At 39.5% G+C, this 19265-nt stretch overlaps 2 protein-coding genes across 8 annotated transcripts in view; one reads left to right on the top strand and one right to left on the bottom strand.

The window, feature by feature from the left end:
• Positions 1-1420: 1420 nt before the first annotated feature.
• Positions 1421-19265, bottom strand: part of clip3 (CAP-GLY domain containing linker protein 3) — a 38185-nt gene continuing 20340 nt past the window's right edge. The window contains exons 15-20 of one of the 5 annotated variants that reach the window (XR_013972543.1): positions 6623-6713; positions 3396-6178; positions 3189-3301; positions 2040-2153; positions 1885-1950; positions 1421-1721 (exon numbers count right to left, since the gene is read on the bottom strand). The gene's annotated coding sequence lies outside the window, so the exon portion shown is untranslated. The other 4 variants (XR_013972544.1, XR_013972547.1, XR_013972545.1 and 1 more) reach the window with 4 other exon arrangements.
• dharma lies at positions 10653-18831 on the top strand. Of its 3 annotated transcripts, XM_080889529.1 has the most exons (8): positions 10653-11714; positions 11907-12112; positions 13008-14502; positions 14996-15064; positions 16705-16775; positions 16894-16931; positions 17014-17175; positions 17778-18831. In XM_080889529.1, the coding sequence occupies exons 1-3, from the start codon at positions 11363-11365 to the stop codon at positions 13047-13049; spliced, it is 600 nt and encodes a 199-aa protein (XP_080745655.1). In that variant the 5' UTR covers positions 10653-11362; the 3' UTR covers positions 13050-14502; positions 14996-15064; positions 16705-16775; positions 16894-16931; positions 17014-17175; positions 17778-18831. The 3 variants fall into 3 exon arrangements, 2 of the variants coding, with proteins under 2 accessions (XP_080745655.1, XP_080745654.1); XM_080889528.1 differs by having other exon boundaries at positions 10655-12112; XR_013972548.1 differs by lacking the exons at positions 10653-11714; positions 11907-12112; positions 13008-14502; positions 14996-15064 and adding an exon at positions 15594-16511.

Genomic DNA, 19265 nt, shown 5'->3' with positions numbered 1-19265 from the left:
AAAGAAACAGATAATTGGGTAGGAGGATAATAATAATAATAAAATAAAAAAAAATGTACAAGATGGGTATGTATACTTGTAGCCAGAATTTAACAACTATAAAGTTGTAGCATGTCAGTACCTTACCCCATCCATTATATCCACACTTTCAGAAAAGGATATGGTCAATATCTTTACAAATACTATCTAAACTTAAACGGGATATCCCCTCTGCTTCTTCTGCTTCTCGTATACACCCTCAGGGTTTGTGATCAGCCAGCGGCTGATATGATCATTAATCCTGTAAAATAATATTCTTTCGGTTTATGAATCTGTTTGCATGGATTTCTTAATCTGTTTCCACTGTTAGCAGAAGTTGTGCATGCAGTTTTGGTGTGCTGCTCTCCAAGACTACAAGCTGCGTTAAAGTTGGAAGTAACTGGCTGATGTTCCACTGTTGAAGATAGCTGTGCCCATTTGTTGCACATTGTGGGTATGGAGAAGTTGAGGCTCTTGCAGGCTACCCACAATTTCCCCAAACTGAGCGATTATACATCTTGCTTCCATATTTGTATCTTGTGTCACTAAAAATACATTTTATTTTAGTTTTATACATTGATTAATGACCTGCAGAATCTCCTTATCATATTAAGTGATTCATAATTGTCACTTTATGCTTTCTCCATCTTGAAAGTGATGACATCCTTGCATTACATCCTTTAGGTTCATTTTCTGCAGGCAGATTTACACTATAACATGCAGCGTTCTATAGATGGACACATAAAGAAATGAAAAATTACATGTATGTGCTAACTTTCTAAACACTGTTACATTAATGATTAAGTAGATAAAACATTTATGTCAGCCTTGGCTCATAGTTCATTTAAAGACAAGAACTTTGTGTGTGTTTCAGGTACTGCACTCTCAAAGACTGAATGAACCAGCATTGCAGCCATGGGTCACTGTGAGCATCACAGGGAAGGTTGAAGCCGCCCACTGCAGCTGTAAGGCCGGAGTCACGGAGACCTGCACCCACGTCACTGCTCTTCTGTTTAATGTAGAAGCAACAGTGATCTGTGGCACAAGGACTGTTACAGATGAACCTGCATACTGGGTTTTGCTGGGTAATATGACCAAGATACAGTCAGAGGTTGGCCATAAGATAGACTTCTCCTCTTCAGCTGCCCAAAAAAAGGCTCTTGATTCGAACAGACCATCTGTAGTGACGGGTAAAAGGAGCCGTCCTCAAAAAAGAAAAATCCCACCTGCTACTGTGGAGGAGTTGTCACTGCTATAATGCCATCATGTTTTATCTAGGGGTCTAGATTTATGCCTATAGTGCACTGCCGTGTAAATAATTTGCATTTACTGAATGAGTATCACTGTTCAAAAATTGAATAAAGAAACAAATTAATTTTTGCCTTTTTTTATTAAAACCACTTTATAGAACATCACATCAGTTACAATGTCGAATCCATGTCACTGGAGAATTTTGATTCAATAAACAGTAAAAAGGTGAGCTGTGAAGACCAAGGACAAGTGCAGCTCACAGGTTTTCTATCCAAGGAATCCCAGAAGATTGCATGGTGTCATTGCCCAGCAGTTGTTCGCAGGACATATGGACTCAACCTCAACAATCCCTCACACTGAGCAGCATGAAGTGACAGTGCAGAGGAAAAACTCCCCTTTAACAAGAAGAAACCTCCAGCAGAACCAGAACCCGGTTCAGTACCAGCAGCCATCTGGGTTTGGAGGAGAGAGACACACAGAACTACCAAAAGTATATTTTTTTTAATGTGATTGACTGTTGTTGTAATTCAAGCCCTGAGTGTAGAGCAGGTAAGATATAAAGTTGCATCCTAAATTCCATGCTCATGCAGAGTGTTTAGTTTATGACTTTTTCACCTGGTCATTTCTTGATGAACAGATGGTCTTTTAGGGTTGACCAAGCTGGTACCTTGACTCTGTTCTCTGCAAGATGTTGCAAAAAACAAAATCATATGGAGACAATATTGGACACAAAATATATAACAATTTAGTTAAATGTAGCATTAACTCACAAGTCTTGCTAAAGTAAACCTTGTATTCTGATTCATCACAGCAGCAGTTCAGTTGGATGATGTCAGTAACTGCAGCAAGTGTCTTGCTGACTGAATAATTACATCTTGCATAATCTGAAACAAACACATAAAGACAGAAACAATTTATAAATTAACGTTTGATAAAATCTAAGAATTAATCATTTATTAGATACCAATATGAATATGTCTACCATAAAACTTGTGTGGAGCGAAGTTACATTCAATCAAGATGGTCTGGCATGCTACAACTTTGTAGTTGTTAAGTTCTGGCTACAAGTATACATACCCATCTTGTACATGTTCTTTAACATTATTATTATTATTATTATTATTATTATTATTATTATTATTATTATTATCATCATCATCATCCTCCTACCCAATTATCTGTTTCTTTTAATCAGAGTATGCTGTTTTAATGACTTTACAATATCATTTACATTGTGTTCCTTACATTTTCCCCAATTGTATGTTATATTAATCCTATATTTCCGTTTTAATATTTCTAATGTTTGCCTTGTTTTCTTCACTGTCTGGTCTGCCTCTGTCTTGCCTGTATGGATGCATTTACACCTAAATGTCCCCAACAAAGGATGTTTTAATTCACCACTATTCCAGTGAAACACGAGTCTCCCACCTTCCTGCTACCAGTCTGGAGTTTTTGTTCACCAAAGCACACACCAACTTCATACTGACGGACAGATCACTGCCCTTTTGCCGCCTTGTCTGACCGTGTTTTGTGGCTTTGGTTCACTTCACCTCACTCTTCCCCATTCTTGTCATTAAATCAGGCCGTTCTGCAACCATGGCAGCCATTCAATCTATGGCTTTATTCATGGTGTATTTTACCCCTTCACCAAAGGCCGTTCTCTTTTCCAACATTATATTTGCAGTGTTCGTCTATCTATCAATATCTGCGGAGTATTTTTTAACGAGTATCCTATTTTCTAAAGCACAGCATGTAAAGGGTAGCTCGGTTAGCAGGATGCTAGCATGTAGCGCTTAGTGAGACACGCCTCAGACGAGTTGAGCAAAGACCCCGTCTGTGTACTTTATACGTGAGCAACGGATTTAAATAAAATTAAGGTTTCAAAAGACAAACTTGAAGATAAAAAACAATATACTTACCGGAGAATCGCCAGGGTTTGCCGCTTCCATCTTGCTGCTCCTAAATTCAAAACTGCCTCTGCAGTCAGGCAGGGGAGGCGTGGAAATTGTCTTTGAGTTAGTCAAACGTTTTCCTTAGTTCGAGTAGATGATAAAATAAATGGGATTTTAAGTAGGACTAGGCGTTCTGTAATGATCTCTATTTAGGAGAAAAACTTAATCACTCACCTCTAAACAGCTCTCTTTTAGGAGACACACTGCTGGCTAACGGTGTCATGTGATCAAACAGCGTAATTTAATTGGCCGAGAGCCACTCGACTCGATCTGGTGCTGATTGCTCTGGCTTGGGTCATTAAAGTTCATCACTTTTGCAGGTGAATTTTTTTCAGGTGAATTTTTTGCAGGTGAATTTTTGCAGGTGAATATTTTTGCAGGGAAATTTGGAGGATAAAAATTCAGTGTCATAAATTCAATGTCTAAAAATACTTGAATTCTGATGATACTATATTTCTTCCATATGCTAACATAGCTGTGTCGCTAGCGATCACGTAGCACATCATTTTATACCAGCTAGCCCAACTTCAGTAACCTGACAAACGTCACTGCTGTTTAGTTTTCTGTCTCCATTTATGTTGGAAGTGATAGCAGAGCTGGTGTATCATGTTCAGGTGGAACATGATAATCTGTGAAAAAGCATAAGGTTCAGAAAAATTATAGTAATTACAAAATGGTACATTTCAGGCTAGAATAGCAAAGGGGAAGCTGTCAGAGGAACGAAAGAGAAGGAACTGGGATGATCAAAAAAGAAGGAGAGAAAACATTAACAGCCAGCCTGAGTTGAAGAAAGAGTTTCTCATAAAGGGAAAGATGGAGAAATAGAGTGAAAGAGGGAAAAATAAAGAACATCAGTGATCTGAAAGGAAGAGAAAAAAGTCAGAAGAGAAGGTTTTGGAAACAAGCAGAGACAAAAGGAGAGAAAGTCCAGCAGCGTCTAAACACAACCACAGAGAACTTTAGGAATCAGGAGCAGGCAGCTACTGGCTGGCGAACTATTAAGATATAGAACTTGCCATGTGCAAAAACAGAATTGTTATGATGCGTCTTGTGATATTACAAAGGTTGCTAAGGTTTAATGGTCATTTTGAAAGAAATAATATCTTGTTTTATATCTTGTCGCCTCTGTCAGTGCAGCCCAGGGTGGCTGTGGCTACAATGTAGCTTTTACCAGTGTGTGGATGTGTGTGTGGATGTGTGTGTGACTGGATGTGTAAAGCGCTTTGGGGTCCTATAAAGGCTATATAAATAGAGGCCATTTACCATTTTCTACTCGTGTGTCACCACCGTCAGCACCTTGTCAACTCCATAATATGGAGTTTTGGTTTATTTTTCTCTTTTGGAGAACCGAGACATATATTTTCCTCCCTCATGATCTCCCAATAAAAATAAGCAATTTCCTCAATAAATGTGTAATTTGCATTCTGCTTAATATGATTGTTTCTTATAGAGATTAAATACAAGCTTCTGAAAATATGTATGACTGTAACTCTAATAATAAAAAGCCAAAACAATCTTACTTTTAAATGTGGTAATTACTTTGAAAACACATGTGCATAAACAGAATAGAGAAGCTGCTAATAGTCAAAATAGCTGAAACAACCTAATTTAAAATATATATTTTTGCATTTCTTTGAAAAAACCTTGCACTTCTCCAGCAAAAACACAAATGATTAAAAAATGTTACACCTGGGAGACCAAAACATGGTGAGACAGCCACAACTTTGTGTAACAATTATATATAAATATGTTTTTGAAAAATCACAAAATATATTTTAGAAAATTAAAACCTGTTTTGTCCCTGATCTCAGGAATCACTGAGAGACGAGTAACACAAACAACCCTGGGACCACAGATCCAGAGTAAAACTGTTTCTGCACGTTAGCTGAAATCTAGGCTACATTCACGCTCTCAATTTCTGATGGGTGTAAAACAGGAATTATTCTTCCCATGTCCGTGAGTCCACTGGTCTCTGCTTGGGTCCCAGTGATGTTAATCTGTGTTATCAGACCTTTAGCCTGAGGATCTGTGCAGACACCAGCGTGCCTTTATTTGTTTTACCATGAGGAATCATCTCCATAGAGAGCAGCAGCCACACGTGGTTGATTGATGACCTGATGCTGCAGAGGTGAGAAGTAGCATGTCCAGGTCTAAGACCTTTGTTCTCAGTAGGAAAACGATGGAGTCCTAACTCCAGATTAAGAATGTGGAAGGGTTTAAGTATCTCAGCGTCTTATTCAAGAGGGAGGGAAGGAGGGAGACTGACAGACTGCATTAGTGAGAGGGCAGTCAACCCGCATTTCACTGCTCACCTTTGATCATCACTTTGAGTGACTAAAAGAATGTGGCAGAAATCAGCTTCCACTAAAGGACTTCCTGTTACAGATAGCTCCCTCATTCAGGAGGACTTGAGAGTAAACCCACTCCTCCACCTTCCAATGGTTCATGGTTCACCTCAGGGACGTTCAACTCAGAGGGCACACGCTAAACATTGACCAGAACCAGGATGTGCAGCCCTTTTAGATGGCTTGGAACAGCTGAAGCAGCTGGTTGGGAGAGGGAGGTCTGGAGGTCTTTACTTAGACTGCTGGCCCTGGAACCTGAACCTGGATGGATGGATGGATGGATGGATGGATGGATGGACCAACATCAGAGTCTAGGCCCTCTTCCAGTTTGGCCCTGAGGGCAGTCAGACCTGATCCAGGCTCCACGGTGCCGTTAGAGGTCAACGTCTTTGAAAGTTCAGGAAGTGTCAGAGCTTTGAAATCTGACGATTACTTTACAGTCATGTCAGACTGAAAAGACTTATTCACAACCAGCACTGTCCCATCCAGCCCCTGTGTCTCTTTCTTCTTCATCCTTGCTAGAAGCAGAGTTCAGCGCTCAGCTCCGTGGAAAGCTGGGGGCACATTTCATTCATTGGACGGAGTAAAGACGGGCGGATCTCTCTGAGGTCTCTGCAGAAGAAAGAGCTGAGTTAAATCAAGCGTGCCTGAAGAGAGATCACATTATTCAGAGAAAGACTTCTGTACGGCCTCAGGTGTGTGTGTGTGTGTGTGTGTGTGTGTGTGTGTGTGTGTGTGTGTGTGTGTGTGTGTGTGTGTGTCCTGTGGGGTATGCAGCACTGTGCTGTGAAGGTCGGACAGTTGTCTAATGACTGTCTAGCGAGTGTGTGTCTGTGAGACAAAGAGAAGAGAGCCAGAAGTCTCTCGAGGGTTATTTTAAATCATATACGTTACATTTAAGGCGGAAACAGGTGTAAGGTGGCAGCAGAGAGAAAGGGCGAGCCACGTTAAGAAAGACTGGTGTGCTGAGAGGGAGAGAGAGATGGATGCTGAATGACAGATAAGTCGGTGAAAACATAAAAGAGGAAAACACAGACGTTACATAATGGTTTTTACCAGCCGTCTGTCTGCGCCGCCGCCTGCTGGTCACAACGGTGAACTGCAGCGTCTGTGAACAATCACTCAGAGTCGTCATGATGTAAGTACGCTGAAAAATAACAGAGAGAGACCCTCTGTTGGTGCAACATCCATGAAATCAAATGCAAACAGGAGGAAGAATAAAACTTTTGAGCTGCACAGTTTCGTTTTGTTCCAAAGAGTCAAATCACAGTTTAAAACAACTAAACTCAGGCTTGATTTTAAAGTGCCAAGCAGAAAGTAACACAGTAAGCTAACACCACATGAACACGTCGAGCCAGCTAGTTTAACAGTTTAACAGGTACTTTAAACTTCAGCTCCACCCTCTTGGATGGGACAGTTTGTTGTTCTCTTATTTAAGGACAATTTAATCCAAATTCCACTTTAACTCATTTTTCAGAAATTTGCTGCAGTTTCGTTGGAGGTAAACGTCATACATTTACGATAAAAGGTTTTATTTGAAAATGTAAAAAATGTTTCCTTGTTTTTGATTTGCTCTAAGTTCTCATGACAGACCGGTTGTGCTACTTGCAGTACCTCCATGAGCCACCAGGGGGGCACATTTATAATTCATTAATTAGAAATGTTTTCTACGTTGATAAAAATGTCATCACTGCAGTTACAAATAATAGCACGTTAAAGACGGGGTCCAGGTAACTGTGTGAACACGCTAAAGCAGCACAGAAGTCTTTTACTGTGATTTCCTTCCAGAGTTTCTTCTAAAAATGAAAAAAGGCGCTTACATGTAAACGTCAGACACACAGACTCAGTATTTCCAAACTCTCTATGATGAGTCATCCACGGAGCAGAGACTCAGACAGCAGCAGAACAACAGACTGAGCTCTGAACAGTTTCTGATAACGATCCCAAACGCCCTCGCTACGATCAGCTGATCCGAGCAGACAGACAGAGGGGAGCGATCCTCTGCTGTCCTCATCGATAAATAACCAGCGTCACTCTTACCCCCCCTCGTTCTGTCTCCTGTCCTCAGATGATTCGGGTCGTCGCCGGGTTCCAGACCGAGGCTCTCATCCTTTTATGCCTCATCACAGCATCTTTAAAGAAGGTGAACAGCTCGTGGACACATTTTCTGAAACTTTCCTGGGCATTTCCTCTCCGCCTTCACCTGTTTCCTCTGTCCAGCTGTTCATACTCCACTGCTGATTATTTTTATTTAACCTTTATTAACACAGCTCCTCCCCCTGAAACTCCAGGTCTTATTTGTTTAATAAAATGTAACATGTACATGTCAGGACGTTGTATTCTTCTTTCCCCGGGCTGATCGCAGATGGCTGCCCCTCGCTTCTCCTGGATAGTTCTTCCTGTTAAACGGGAGTTTTTCCTTCCCGCTGTCACCCAGCGCTGCGGAGAGGGCATCGTCTGATTGCTGGACTCTTTAACACTGTAGCGTCTAACAACATAAAGCACACGGACGTTGTTGGGATTTGGTGCTACATGAATAAAACTGAAGCTGCACACACAGCCCACTGTGATCTTATGCGGAGTCAGAATGGTGGAACTATTCAAAGATGTCCCTTTGGGCTTAAACTATAAGAAATGAAGTTATAGAAATCTTTCACGTCATTCTTTGGTGCGGTATGAATCGCCACTGCGTCTTATTCTTTATCTGGGAATTATTTTTATTTCATTAAAGTGCAGCAGCAGGTCACCGTGGGTTCAAAGATGGTACTATGCCCCCCTGCCAGTACCCGGGCCTGCAGCCCGACCGAGCTCCGCTCTCTGTCTGTGACTCGTGGAGAAGATGCCAAGAGGAACTTTGCAATGAGCTTTGCTGTCTCGTTGCTGTTTGCCTTTTACTGCTGACCAGCGTTGAAAACCCTCCAAAAACAGACCGAGTGAGGCGTCGTAAAACTGAAGGAACCCTGAAAGCAGCTGATAAAAAGACGCAGCCAGTGAACCTGTGCAGAGCTGCAGAGTGCTGACACACATCCCCAAAACATGAACAGATCCAGCCCAGAGGAGCACTGGGCAGCAGCACTGCAGGCGCAGGGAGGAGACGACAGATGAGGAATGAAACGTGCCCAGAAAGCCCTGCGAGTGAACCCCCGCCGCGCTCACTGACCAGCAGCCAGAACCAGACAGCGAAGCGGGGAGGGAGGGGCTGGGTGTCTGGAGCCCAGCTCGGAGAGCAGTCTGGGCATCACCACGATTTGCTGATTCACGCTGAGAGCGACGAGGCAGACGTAAAGCAGTCAGCAGGCACAGAGGGGAAAGGAAGCTGCAAGGCAAATTAAAACCCGCACGACAAAATAAGATCAGGTCCACGACCGCGGGGCCTGCGCACCCACTATCATTCATCTGCACGCGCTGAATCACGAGAAACGCCAGTTGTTGGGGCGGATGCTGCCTAAACCCTGTGTGACCTCTGCCGTTCTCCTGATGCTTCAGACCAAGCTCGTTCCTTTCTCCAGCTTTTACCATCAGAGATGCAAATGTCACAGTAAAGGTAGCACGTCGTCCAGCACAACTGGAGCCCTGACTTCGTTAGGGTCGTGTTATCCCTCTGCCTGCCTCCAGTGGACATTAGAGGAACTGCACGTTGCTGCTCAGGCTTGTGTCTTCACAGCTTGAGTTTCACGTCCAAAGCCACGCGAGGGTCATCTGCAGAACTTTATCTGCTCACTTAATGAAGAAAACACAGAGGAGCCAACAAATCCAGCTTTCTGTGAACGGACCAATTAAATCTGCTCCCCTGATATAAACACAAGCTGCATATTAAAGCTATATTTCTAACCTTCCTCCAGTTGAAATACCAGAGCCCTTATTATTTTATAGCATTTTGTCGTCCTCTATAATATTCAGACTTTACACAGACGGTGAGCACTTTTTGTATTTTTCCTTTAATGAGCTACTTTATTTGATCATATTTTATTTGATCAAACTCCTCTTTTTTGTGTTTTGGGCTGTGATTACTGTTCTGGATGTTACAGTAACCCTTTAAATGTGATTTAAAACACAGTTTTAAAAAGCTCAGCTTCTAGACTCTAATCCAGGCTTTTCTGAGTTGGTTTTTGTCTCTATCTTATCAAATCTCTGTAGAAACTCTGCACAGGTTTAAATGTTCCCTTTGATCTTTGAGAAGTTGCTCTTTAACTGTCAGTTTCTCCTTTTCATTTCTTAACGATCCCTCAGATTTGAGGAGGAGACTTCAAAGAGAGGAAAGTCATTGATCTGCTGTTGATTACTGATTGATCTTCCTTCACTGTCCTGTTCATGCAGGGGTCTTATTAGCCTGTATGTAAGATGAGATTGACGTGATGAGGCCAATAAAACGCTGCTTTCTACCTGTGATTAAAACTGTAAAATGTTCTGAACTGTATATACAAACATGACAGCTCCTCTAAACCTCTGATGGAAACTTTTATCAGACTAATGTCTGAGAGCAGTTTGAGGCGCTGAACCTTATTTTTATGGTTGTGTTCAGTGTTGGATCCCTGCTGGGTTTCATGCTGGACTTAAGATGATCAAACCAGAAAAAAAGTGAGAAAAGCTCATCGAGCTTTTGATGCTTTGATGTCTCCAGTTTGTGAAATCTCCACATGATGAAAGCAGCGATGCACAAACACGCTGGTTTCACTCCAGAGCTTTCATGCTCTCGGAACCACGTGACCGTTTTTATTTCTTATTAAACTTTTCTTTAAAAAAAAAACCTAAAAGCTTTAACAGTGCAGGAGGCCCATCTGCCTGTTAGCAGATTTGTATATGTAACTAAAACTGGACTGCGGCGACATCTGGTGGTCACCAGCACACACTGCAAGAAATAAATACATAAAAAAATAAAGAATGAAATAAATATACAACATATGAAATTCATGAAATAAATAATTTAAAATAAATCGTTCCATTGTCGCTTATTAAATACAACAAAAATATCTATCTAAATATCATCTACATTGTCAAGAATGTTCATTTAAGTAGATAAAAAAATAAATAATTATCTGGTTGCTTGTGTGACGGAAGATAAATACAATAAAAATAAACATAAATAAACGAATTTTATTAGAGTGTTTAATAAAAATAAAATGGATAAAAAACCATTTAAAGTTTTTTTTTCAGTATTATTCGCTCTGCCTGCTTTCATAAACGATGATCCTCTCTCCTGTATTTTAAAATGTTTGTCAAAATACGGATAATTTACGGTAAAAGACCCGTTTTAAATTTACTTACTAAACATATCTCGAATATTATTTTAAGTCATATTCGAAGCTAAAGAATAAAGAGGAGTTTTGGTCTTTCAAACGGAACTAAAGGGATTTAAATGTAAAACGTCGTGAGATGAAAAGTAAATCTCGTATGTATCAAACTATTCTGTTCTTACACAGAGTTTCCAAATGTAAAGAAGTGTGTCTTTCGTACACTATGGGTTTTTACATAATGTGGTTTCATTAACATTTAATCTATGAGGGTTTGATTCGCTCCAGTCTTGGCTGTTGTCTCTGAGGCGTTTACAAACTGGGGTTAATTAAGATCCAAAGTCTTTCATCTTTTCAGAGTGAAACAAAAGTTGAACTTTTAATCAAAAACTTCATTAACAGCTAAAACTGCGCCATCACTGATGAAGGAGCTCTTTGAAGTTACAGGTAACACACCCATTACAGAAGCTGCTGTCAGTCATCGTCCACTTCAAACCATCAAAGGGTCAGGGGTCAAATCAAAGTCCAGATTTCTTCTCATGTCTGAATTCAGGAGCTGATTAACATGTTAAAGAGCAGAAGGTGTTTAAAGGTGGACGCTGGAGCTCTCGGGTCACAGAGAGAAACCATGGACCGAGGCCGAGTGTCGGACTTCAGCATCGAGCGCATCCTTTCCCCGCAGCTCGGCCCGAGGCCGCCGCTGCAGGACTTTCCACCGAACGGGTATCACCGGGGGGTCATCGGCAATGTCAGAGCTCCCTCGCCGGTCCAGGTCCCGTTACAGGCGATGGGCTGCCAGCAGTGCAGAGAGATGAGCTTCGGAGAGGAACGATTCCCGCTTTACAGACCCGCTGTCCATCAGCAGCACTTCTACTCAAACCCCGGAGTTTACGCGCACTTCAGCCAAAACCGTGCCGGTAAGCAGAGACTCTCACAGTTCAAGTTTTATTTCTTCACCAAAACTTTGAGACTCTTTTTTTTTTTAAATGGGAAACTTTTATTATTTTTCGGATTTAGTCACAGTCAGGATGTGTTTGCTGTGATATTCATGCTTCTGTTTTGTCTGATTCTTTCTTCGCTAAAAGCATTTCTGGTCCTTTCCTCCCCAGATATGCAGCCTCTGGCGGCTTACAGCGGATACCCGCAGCCCTCGGCGGTGCCCCCGCAGTCGCTTCACAAGTTCCGGGTGAGGACGGTGTTCACTGACAGTCAGATCAAGCAGCTCGAGGCGCTGTTCGAGATCACGGAGTACCCCTCAGTGGAGACTCGTGCCGAGCTGGCGAGGCGCACCGGGCTGAGCGAGGAGACCGTCAGGGTGAGTCCGACATGATGATTTGGGGTGTGAGGCTGTCAGCAGGCCGTGAGGAACGAACAAGTGACCGTCCGTGCGTAAAATCCCTCCAAGTTACACAAAAGGCTCCCAAGTTCCATTTTACTTTGACTCAAGTAATTAAAAATAATAAGGGTATTTTATTACATGCATACATTAAACACAAAGGCCTTTTTTTAATCTTTGCGCACAGAGCAGCCAGGGAATGAACAACATACGAATTCACTTTTTAGAAAAACATCATTAAACCAGAGTTTATGTTATTATTTAACAATTTTAAGATTCTGCATTTTGAAACGGAAAAAACAATAAAAATGTCTCATGCGCAGGCGCTGTAAATGGTGCATGTAATGACAGCAGACTCACTGATGGGGAAACTGAAATGTTCCTGAAATTTGACTTAATTGTTTTGACTAAATTTGACTCGTGCTGTAGCCGAAGTTTCATGTTTTGTAGAACTGACTCATTAAATAAGAGGAGAAAAAATAGTTGCCTGGAAAAGTTCGAAGACTTTTAAATGTTTATTATCAGTGAAGATGGACGGTGCTACGGTGATCCAGTACCTTTGAATCCCTTTAACGTTCCCAGTACTGATACTACACTGGTTACTAGTTTTCAGTATTGGGCCTTTTGAAACGTTAGGTACCTTCATGCCTTCCAACATACTGTAGTGTTTGAGTACTTTAGACCTTTACCCGGTATTTCTAATAGATGAAGACCTGTGAAGGATTAGTACTTCACTAAGATTGCAGTTTGTAGTTCAAGATTACAGTTTTGGTACTGAACTGTTATATTTTTGTAAGCTGCACTGTCCTCTCAGACCGAAATGCGCACGCATATTAGAATCACGAGACTAACTCTGTGTCTCCTTCGTTTCCAGGTGTGGTTTAAGAACCGCAGAGCTCGGAGGAAGCGTCAGTGAAGCTCGCTCTTCTTCTCCGAGAACATCTTCACCTCCCAGACTGCCCGCCTGCTGTTCACCTGAAGCCTGCTGTTCACCCTCAAACCTGCATTCTTCTTAATGGCCAGTAGGAACACGACCCTTATTTATGACACTGCCCCCTGGTGGCAGTACACGAAAAGACTTTACGCTGCACATTTCTGAGCCTTGTCTCAATACCACGATGAACCTCAGGAAGAATGAATGATGAAATGTTTCGTTCAGACTGTTTGACCTAAAATTTAATTTATAAAATTCTTCTTTTTCTTTGAGCATTCAAAAATAAAAAAAAAACGCACCTTTGAAGCAGAGTTTGTAACTTGGAGAGGTTTATGAAAATAAATGGAATTATGATTAAAATCCATAATATCCAGTTCTGTGTGTTTGTGCCTTTATTCACAGAATCAGTAACATGATTTGTAATGTTCTTTGTATTGATGCACATTCAGGAACACATGACAGGTAGTGTTACTGCAGGGCTGGACTGGGACAAAAAAATCAGCCCGGGCATTTTGACTAGTGACCGGCCCACCGTGGTATTATAGGAAAAGCCATAAAGCCTTTGTAATAAACTTAAACCTACACCGTCCTCACTATTCTGCTATTCTAGACAGTACTTAAAAATATAAAACAACCTAATTTATAATTACATATTCCTCACTAATAGGGTTGCCAACTCCCAGCAAAAAAAGAAAAGAAAAATAGGGAACCCTCTGCCTCAAGATGCTTAACTGACAAAAACGTTTTTAATTTAATGCACGTATAAAACAAATGCACAGAAATCTGTTATTTTTCTCCAGTAATTAAATAGATTCAACATCTTTCTTCAACAGAATTGCAGACTGCACAGGTGGTACCTTCCCAAAGGAAAGGATACTATAACTTACTAGGATATATACTACACTGTAAAACCCAACAGTGCATCTTACTAAAAGAAGTAAGTTGTTCTTACTCAGTTCTGAAAAATAGTTAAAGTAACTTTCATGAAGTGTGTTAGGTAGACCCAAAAGTATACATATGATATAATAACTTTATTGTAATAAGTACACATTATGTTTTTGTAACGTTTTAAGTACTGTTGCTTTAAACTGTTTAAGTTGTGCTAATTCATTTGTATTAGTCATCATCCACAGCCCCGCCCCCAGTGTTTTGCCTGGACTTGTCGGCCATGAGACAGGAGCCTCGTCAAGAGAGTGGAAAGTACAAGATAAAGTTATTTTTATGTTTTTTTGTTAATGCTTACTTCTAGCATACAAAACGTACATTTATCAGACTGCTTTGTTTTAGTTGTACTTCGTTGTAATTTATCAGACTACTTTGTTGTAGTAGCTCGTAACTTAGCTTGCCAGCACACAATTCCCGCCTAGCGCTGTATGGAGTCTGCCTTCACAATTTAAAAAATTAACGGTTGGTGGCTTGTTTCAATCAATAGTTGGTAAGTAGTCTGATTTTTGCAAACTGCATGCCACAAAACCTTTGGTAAAATCAGTGTTTACGCTTTTCTGACTCTGACCTTTATCAAGTTCAAATGTAGCCTACTTTTGACACAGTGAAAATAGTAGAAAATTTATTTAGTGTTAATTTTAAGAGTTTAACGGACAAGTTCGCCTTCACAAATTTTGAATATGATGGTTAGGGGCATTTTAGTCGCGAAATAATTTACCTTTTCAAAGCTGCACTGCACCAAACCTAAACGTTTCTGACTCTGTACTTTCCAAGGGTTAGCCTATTGTGTACTTAACTTGTGTAAAATTGCTTTATTATTTTATAACGTATAGAGTAGTTGACCAACCTGAATTGAAAATGAACTGTAGTGCAAGAATAAATCTTACTGTTTTCCAAGCTTGTGTTATTCAGATTGACTGTTTTTAAGTGAAGTAAAAGTAAAAACTGTTCTGCTAGCTTTCTGTCCTCATGGCTTTTTACAGTCTGACGATTGAAGGAGCAGTAGCATGCCGAGAGATCATCCAGCACTGCACTAAAGACAATCAGTAAAGGTGATTTTAAAACGATTTGGTATCAAAATGTGGAATTGCAAGTTGTGTAGTTTGTCTAGTTTTTCTACTGCCATAAAAGTCATGTTGTTGAAGCATTATCGGCTCAACCATGGTCAGTACTCCACAATTTCACCCTTACCCTGTCTCTACAACACATGCATGTGTACATTTAATACATTTAATTCATTAAAGATACACATGTCAACAATGCACACTCCCACACAAAGAAAAGACGGTTCTTATCCAGATTTGAATAATTATGGATTTTGTTGCTCTATGTGTAATTTTAAGCAGCCATTTATTGAAAGCCAAATGTTTATCCATCTGAGGGGGCATTTAAAACGAAAAGAAACTGTTCCATGTCCTTTCAAGAACTGCAATTTTAAAACCAATGTCTACTCAACCTTCAATGCCCACAAATGCAGAGACCACCAAAATTCAACAAGTTACAATGAAGGCATTGTGCAAAGTGTTATAAATGTAGAACAAAAAGATGACATGCAGCTTGATTCAATAGAGTCATCAGATGACAATCAAGTGGCATCCACCAGTGAAATCAGTGGAATTGAGGGTTTAGAAGAGCAGTTGCAATACAATCTGGCTGGATTTTTCTTGAAAATGCAGACCCTTCTCCATGTGTCCCAGAGAGCAACACAGGAGATTATTGAGCATATTGATCAGTTGTTTTTGTTATCACAACCTTTGGTTAGAAAATCAGTTGTAGATATACTGAAAAAGCACAACTGTACATATACGGACAAACTGGTGGATGAGATTTGTCAGGCAGTTTCTGATAGTAATGTTTTACATAAATGTGTCACATCTGAAGGACCACTATCTACAGCAAAGAGGAGGAAATCATATTATGAAGAAAATTTTCCATATGTCAAACCTGTGGAGTATTTAATTGAATCGTCAAAGCACACTTATATGTATGTGCCTATTCTCACATCTTTGCAATTGTTGTTGAAAAAAAATGATGTGCTTGAAGAAATTAAACAAGCACCCACACAGATTCCTGGACATTTCATGTCATTTTGTGATGGATCCTACTACCAGGAAAATGTTCTACTGTCACAAGAGGGACAGAAATTGTCAATGATACTTTATGTGGATGATTTTGATCACAAACCCACTTGGTACCTCAAAGAAAATACATAAAGTCTTTGCAGTTTATTGGACACTGGAAAACTTTCCAGTTAAATCTTGTTCTGCTCTACACTGCACCCAGCTTGCTCTGCTGTGCAATTCCAATGATGTACGCCAGTTTGGGTGTAAGGAAATGCTGTCACCACTCTTAAATGATCTGAAAACTCTTGAAGAAGTAGGTGCCTACATTGAGACTCTTGGTGAATGTCTTAAAGGCACTGTCTACTCTGTTGTGGCAGACAACCTTCTGCCCATGGACTTGCTGGTTTCAATGAGAGTTTCAGGTCTACATATTTCTGTAGGTTTTGTCATGCCACCCAAACAGAAATGCAAACAGAAAATGCTGTTACAGGGAATTATGTAATGAGAACAAAAGATGCTCATGATAATTATTGTGCAAGAGCTTCAGAATGATGACATTAAGGAAAACTATGGTGTTAAAAACACCTGTGTTCCTTCTGACCATCTCTCTTTCTTTCATCCTGTCACAGGCTTCCCACCTGACTTCCTACACGACCTGTTTGAAGGTGTCATTTCAGTGGAGTTGGCACATTGTTTAAAGGTTTGATTTCTAAGAGATATTTTAACTTAGAAGACTTAAACAGAGCAATTCTGCACTTTCCATACCAACATTCTGACAAAGTTAATCGCCCTCATCCAATAACCTCAAATTTTGCCAGGCGAGGGACCATGGCCAGCACTCTTTCATGAGACACAGGTAAGTACAACTATGTATATAACATTTGCTGCTCATATAGTATGCTGTGTTTTGCTTATAATATTTTTGGAATTCTCTTCAGCTCTACTTTGAATTTCATCGGATCACCAATCAGAATCTGCCACATGTGTTTTATGCTGCGCTGGATGATTATGCTCCTCAGCTGACTGGACTTTACAAAAAGAGGAAAACTGGACGGGTCGGTGAAAGGATGGAGCAGCTTTTGTCGGCATATGGAAAACAGGTATTTAAAAGATACTAATTATTATTCTGCTTGCTTGGCAGTTGCCATTGTTATGTGTTTGTTTGTTTATATATATATATATATATATATATATATATATATATATATATATATATATATATATATATATATATATATATATATATATATGTATATATATATGTATATATATATATATGTATATATATATACATATATATATACACATATATATATATATATAAGGACACAAACGACATCTATGCAACTAGAACAGCAGTTCTGGCCGGCCTACCAATGTACCTCAGAGATTTTCAAAACATGCAAGGTACTTTGGTATTACAATAATTTGCACATTTGAATTTAAAAAAGGTTGAAAGGAGTTTATAAGTCATCTGGACTTGGGTTGAAAGTTGAAGACGTGAAGTTGAATGACTTTTAAACTTCTTTCATCCTTGATTTGACCACCTGGATGAATGAAAAATGAACCTTCACTGTCAACTTAAAACATGTTATGATATATAGAATTTGAAAAACTGAAGAAAGGTGCCTGAACATTTGTATTTATGCTTTTAACAGAGATATTACAGATGAATAATTGTGCACTCTGTATTATATCTTAGGGTGAAATTGAGTTCTATGAAGCCATAGAATTGCTCTGGTTGCTGATGTCGATGAAGAGGAGGTGCCTGGAGGAGTTCCTTTCTCACCACGCCAAGTGTTCATAGAACTTGAAGATCAGTTTGTTATGACTCATCACTCATGGACTGATGCCCTGGTGTCTTTGTTTGGGCTAATCTATGCTCTGTATCTGAGCTATCCTATGAAGTATACTGGCTTTTTTGAGTTCATTCAAGTAGTGTTGCTGAAGCTAGACGATGAGAGAAAGCAACTAAAACCAAAATTGCAGACACTAAAAAATGAGCTTGTGCAGATGATGCTTGTTTTTCACTGGTCACTATATTCGTGCTTTTTCAGTTATCTGTGAATGGCTTCAATAGTTTTATTTGTTCTGGGTAATTAGCTTTCTAAAAGGCAATGTGGAGAAAGCTAAGAATAAGGAGAAAATCCATATTTGACGTTTTGTTTGTGATTGAAAAAAATCTTCACATAGTGTGTAATCTTAAGCTTATTTCTAAAAACATATTTTAGTTACATGGAAATCTTTTGCGAGATAACTGATAATTAGTCAATATGTACAGTATACTTTCATGCTTTATTTTTTAATTGTGTGATGAGTGCCAGTTCACTCGAGGTCTGGGCAAAACTGTTGCGAAGCCACAAATACCTTTGAGAATACTTTTTGTTAGTGACATCCTTAGTTCAGCTGTTTTCTATAGTTGCATTGCTGTAGTGCATGTGATTTCATTATTATACTAAATGTTACTTAAAATTGTGATTGTTATGGCTCTAATTGCCTCTAGACTATTGTTTTTTTATGATGTACACCTATGTATCAGGTCTACATGACTAAATTTGTGTTTTGTACATTTAATCGATTTTCAAAATGCTACAAAAAACATTCAAAATTCCCTAAAAGTGCAAGTTTTAAAATGCCTAATTATTTGTTATTTGATAATGGCTTTAGCAGTCATAGGTTATGACTGAAAGTATGGTTGTATTCATTCTGTATTTTCTCTGCAGTTAAAGTTAATAAAAACTGAATGGAAAGAATAATAGCTTGGTTTTGTGTTAATAGTACTTGAACCATTTGGTGCAATCGGTTTCCCCAATTGGATTAAGTTGTTTAAATACAACTATTTAAGTTAATTTAACTTAATTTGAATATGAGCATGTAACACTTTAAATAAGTTTGAATAAATACAGCATCTTAGTACAAGAAATTTAATGGTTTAAGTTGAAACATACTAAATACAATGAGTAAATAAACATAATGTATTTGAGTTACATTATCATATTTGCTTTGGGTTCTTGGGACTCTAATAAAGTACTTAAATAACCCCAAACTGTTTAAGTTATAAAACTTGAATCAATTGGTGCAATCGGTTTCCCCAAATCATTTGAGTTAACTTAACTTGTCAGGTTTTACAGTGTAGGCTTAATATTTACTGAATACAATAATGGATTTCTATAAATTTTAATCAGATGAA

Source organism: Rhamphochromis sp. 'chilingali' (assembly GCF_963969265.1).
Source record: "Rhamphochromis sp. 'chilingali' genome assembly, chromosome: 8".
Lineage (NCBI taxonomy): Eukaryota > Metazoa > Chordata > Actinopteri > Cichliformes > Cichlidae > Rhamphochromis > Rhamphochromis sp. 'chilingali'.
The sequence above is the reverse complement of the archived record's forward strand: the minus strand, read 5'-3'. Positions and strand labels throughout refer to the sequence as shown.